General features: G+C 42.8%; 1 protein-coding gene across 1 annotated transcript in view; it reads left to right on the top strand.

Annotated features, from left to right (window-relative positions):
- Positions 1-739: 739 nt before the first annotated feature.
- The window catches only part of IL16 (interleukin 16), a gene marked incomplete at its 5' end in the record, with an annotated part of 55,077 nt that continues 50,705 nt past the window's right edge, over positions 740-5,111 (top strand). Inside the window, one exon of the mRNA XM_008587039.1 lies at positions 740-848. Coding sequence (XP_008585261.1) covers positions 740-848 — 109 coding nt within the window. The remainder of the gene's footprint in view (positions 849-5,111) is intronic.

The raw sequence follows: 5,111 nt of genomic DNA, 5'->3' as shown, positions 1-5,111 counted from the left end.
GTGGTGCACTCAAGAATGCATGGATGGTTCAGTATTAAGAATAAGAACCAGAAGCAAATTTAACTTAAGGATATTGATTTTAAAGTCCTAAATTATATATTTGCATACAGAAGTCAGCAATGTAATAAAATCATGGTGCACTCAAGAATGCATGGATGGTTCAGTATTAAGAAATCCATTTATATAACATTCATTCAACAAACGTTTGTAAGTGCCTATCCTAAGTGCCAGAACAATGTGACTTACTTGGTCATCCTCCCTAAAACCTCCCTCCCAGACTCATTTATGTCACTCTCTAGTTCTTTTCTCCACAGCGCTCCTTCTCTGTAATTATCTTTCACCTTTATTTGTTTGCTTGTTTACTGTCACTCTTTCTTCACTAACATGTAATTTCTTTAAGGTCAACGTCCTTGTCTGTCTTGTTCACAGCTGTATTCCCAACACCTAACCAAGACCCTGACATGTAATAGCTGACAGATTCATTCAATATTTATTGCATTCGTTCTGTATTTATGTCATAGCTATTCATTCAGTATCTTTTATTGAAAGAATGAATGTATGGCTACGAATGAATGGGTGATGGTGATTCTGTATCCCTGCCCTCATAGTGCCCATGATTTAGTGGGGGAGACACACACTCCAACAAGTACTTCCACGGTCAGTGTCAAAATCTCATTGTGCTGAGCACGTTTTCTGTTCTAACTAACTTGCTGATTAAAAGACGGGAATTGTTTTGCAGGAATCTTCCACAGCTTCCTCTCGAGAAAAGGCTGGAAAACTAGAAGCACAAAATAGTAATTTCCTGTTTCCTAAAGCCTGCCACCAAAGGACACGCAGCAACTCAACCAGTAAGTGTCTCACCAAGATGTCCTCAGGAATGGGGCTTAGCAGGAGATTTGGGGGAGGCTGGGGCTCCCCTGGTCGCGTTGGACTGAACCAACATTGTAGTCTGCTTACGTCTCTGTGAGCTCTCTTCCCATGTGCACACGTCCTGGACAGCTCGAGGGCCTCTGCTTTGACCTTCAGAGCTCTATGTGGTCTAGTCCACTCCTCCAGCTACCCTCCAAGTGCCATGCTGGGAAGACCTGGATGGAGCTTTACTCCTGTCTTGGGAAGGCCACTCCCTCTCCCGGGGCCTCCTTTCCCGCATCTGTTAACATGATGGGTGCCGAGGTTGGAAGAACTCATGACTCTTGGTTGCTGCAAATAGAATAACACTAATGCAAAATCAGGAAAATGCGAAGAATATGGAAAAGCATGAAGAAATTAAAATCACACCAAATCGGAATTTCAGAGAAAATCTATGTCAACATTTTCAATTACTTTTAATACTTCAATTACTCTTATGCCTGTATATGCCTATAAGGGGCTTACACACACACCCTATCTATTAATCTAGTTATCTAGCTATATCTATACATGTAACTTTACCTCATGTCATTTGAAACTCTTAAGTAAACACCATTTTTAGTGGATACATGGTGTATCCTTGTGTAAGTTTACATAATCTAGTTAACCAACTCCCTATTATTAGACATTTAAGTTATTCTCAGTTTTTTCACTAACATTATCAATGTTGCTTGGTTTGTACATGAAATTTTGTTTGAGTTTGTGGTGGTTTCTCAGAGTAAATATAAAAGGCCAGTGGACTGGTACAGGGTTAAGAGTTCACATTTGGGAGCCCAGGCACTTTGATTTGGATCCTGCTTCCGGAATTAATTATCTGTGTGAACTCTGGCAAGCCTTATTCTGCAGTAGGATGCACCATCCTCAAAGTGATAATTTTCTATTTTGGGACAGCTACTTGCTATTTTAATCATAAATTTTTCCTTTTGACTTTTGGCATAATTTTGTAGAAATGGAATCTTGGGTCAAAAGGTAGGTATAGATTCAAGCTCTTGATCAGTACTGCCAAGGTTCAGTAGATAACATCCCTTCAACAATGTATATAAATACCTATGTTTAATCATAGCCCATACTGGACTATAATTTAAAAAAAATATTTGCTATGAAGGTTTTTCTCCATTTCCCCCTCTCTCTGCCCCCCCCCCAGCTTTTTAGTGTCTTGCTTTGAACCCAAGACCAGCTGTTCAATTTGTGGGGCTCAATGTCAAACGAAAATGTAGGGACCCCCGCCCAAACATTATTAAGGATTTTTAAGTGGCAACAGCAGCACATTGGACCCAGCTGGCATTCTTCCCGCCACAGGGCCCTGGGTGACTGCACGGGCCGCACATGCACGAAGCCAGTCCTGCTTGCACCCTGGGAGTTGACTCCTTCAGCTGGTGTCACCTAGGCCCCTGGCTCTTAGTCCCTGAGGGGCATCACCAGGAGGGTGGTGGTGGGAGAGAGCGGCCGAGGCACTTCCTCCTGCAACCCCCCTGCCCCAGCGCCAGAGTTCCTGCAGCTGTGACTGCAAATTATGTCAGGGTGCCCGCCTTGCATGGGTCCAGTGCTCACTGGGCTCTGATAACACCATTTCCTCGCCTTACCCCTTCAGGCCTGGGGCGGTAACAGCTTCCTGTACCTCGATAGGCCGTGTCGTTTTCCTAAACCTGCCCACCCCTCTGTAAATGGCCCCTTTATTCAATTCTTGTCCAAATCTCAGCTGAGTGGGCCTTCTATTTCTTGCCCAAACCCTAATACACAGATCCATTAAATGAACGGAAAAGAGGCCCTCTCCATCCAGGTGAAGTTGACTGTTCCTTCATTGATTTATTCTGTGTTGGCTGAGTTTGACTATTTTTCTGCTGGGATGATCATTGTTTTATCATTCATTTATAAAAAGCCTTTTGGGTAAATTAATACTGACCATCATATTTCTTGAGAATACTTTCTCTAATTTGTTGTTTTTGTTTAATTTGTTTTTCCACATGGAGACACTTTAATCTTTATATAACCGAACTTATTGATATTTTCCTTTATAATTTAAAATTCCTTCCACATCCAGAGAACTATTAAATATGTGGCTATGTTTTCTTCTAATTTGTAAATGGTTTGTCTTTTTTCCCCCAGACGGACTATATCTGTAATTTATTTTTGGTGGTTGAGATGAAGTAAGAATTTAGATAGATTTTTTTTTCTCTAAATGACTAGTGAGTGATTCTAGCACCACTTATTGATAAGCAATTTCTGTCCATCCTTTTAGTTTACTTTTTTTTGTTTATTTTACCCCTTGCAAATGATATGCAGCTAGAGCCTTTGAGAGCAAATTTGGCAATCTTTCTAAAAAGAGAAGCTCAAATCACTGATGTTAGTCTTATAGATAATATTTGCTTTTACTTATCTCTTTTTTATATTTTCAGTTTCTACAGTCACTTACCATATATTCCTTTTCTGCCTCTTGCTATATGTTGTATGTGTGTGTGTGTGTGTGTGTGTGTGTGTGTGTGTGTGTTTGATTTTTGCAGCAATTTGGAAGATTTATTCAATTTTCATCTCCCCTTCTGGTTTCTTTTCATTTTAAATTAATCCATTAATCAATTAGGTTTAATTAGTTATTTAATACTTGAGACTATAATTTCTGTTTTAGTCTGTTTTGTGTTGCTATAACAGAATACCTGAGACTGGGGGATTTGTAAAGAAAAATGACATTTATTGCTTACAATTTCTGAGGCCGGGAAGTCCAAAGTCCATCTGGTGGTGGTGACAGTGACCCAGGGGTCTCACATTGCAAGATGGTGGAAGCAGAGAGGGCAGAGAGAGAGCACACAGAGAGACAGACTCTCCTCTTTTTTTTAAAGCCCTCAGAACCACGCCCCTGATCACCATTTTTAATCCATTCACTTCTGCATGGTCCTACAATCCAATCACCTCTTCAAGGCTCCGCCTTTCAGTTACCATAATAGGATCCCACCTTCTTAACAGTCACAGTGGGGGCTAAGTTTCTAATACATAAAACTTGGGGGACGCAGTTCAAGCTTCAGGGAGTTCTGGAAGGACATAATTCAATCCACTACACTACATTTTCCAAATTGTCTCCCTCCTGTAAGGTGAGGAACTTAGCGTGGTGGTATTCATCCTTAGTTCCTTTTCCCATTTATCTTTCCATTTCATAATTCAAATCAATCTTAAATTACAAAGATTATTATTACAAAGACTGTGTTATTATTATTACATAATCATCACAGTATATAGCTCCCCTTTCAAAAATTATTATGGCTATTGCATTGGATTTTATAACCACATTTTCAGTTGACTCACTCAATGAGATATGTTTAACGGGTTTCAACTTCCCCCCGTTGGTGATGATAATTTTGATGTATTTCCTGGCTGGCTGGAATGCATCCACAAGTCATTTTCAGGAGGGGTAGGCGAGGACTCAGACCAGTGAGAGCTTTGGAGAACCTGCTGTGTCCTGACTCTGGCTCAGGCCCTGCAGATCTGAATTTACAGTGGGATCAGGAGCCTCCACAAAAGCAGAGCTGGGCGTGGCCTGAGCTGCTTGCAGGGGGCCTGCTTATGGCTCTGAGGTTGATCTTCTCTGTGAACCACTCCAGATTGGCAGCTTGTTTGTTTGTCCTTACTCCCGCTGAGCCCTAACCATGCTCTGCTGCCCTCCTTCAAATCACAAGTCACCCCTGGGCTGCTGTGGGTGCAGAAGGGGCAGACTGGGGTCCTGGAGGCTAGGATTATGCTGGGGACTCTTTTGTTCCCTGCTCTGGAACCCTCTGAGCCTCCACTTCCTCTCTGACAAAGTAAGGAGTGAACTCCAGCAGGGTCCCCAAAGGACAAATGACGGGCTGGCTGCGTCACCTGGGGAGCCTGAGAAACATACAAGTTCCCCCAGTCCTCTCCAGTGCACATACAGATTCGTTAGGTTGGGAAAGGCCCTGAGATCTGCCTCGCTGTGAAACACCCCTGGTAAATGTAACACGCAGGCAGATTTAGGACTAGGCCATCTCCAGACTCTCCTCTCAACCCTGTTTCGTGAGTCAGTGTCCTCTCTTTCCACTGTGTGGTTTTCTGAGCCCTCTGGCTTCCTCTCTCTCCTGGTGCATCTGGGGGCACTTGGATCCTGTAAGTCAGAGAGGACCACCTACTTGCACTGAGGCGGCTGCTGAGAGCAGCTGCCCTGGCAGGGACACTCTCTGAGCCCCGGTGGACCAAGA

This window comes from Galeopterus variegatus, unplaced genomic scaffold (genome assembly GCF_000696425.1).
Source record: "Galeopterus variegatus unplaced genomic scaffold, G_variegatus-3.0.2 Scaffold4223, whole genome shotgun sequence".
NCBI lineage: Eukaryota > Metazoa > Chordata > Mammalia > Dermoptera > Cynocephalidae > Galeopterus > Galeopterus variegatus.
Note: the sequence above shows the minus strand (reverse complement) of the source record. Positions and strands in the feature narration are given on the sequence as shown.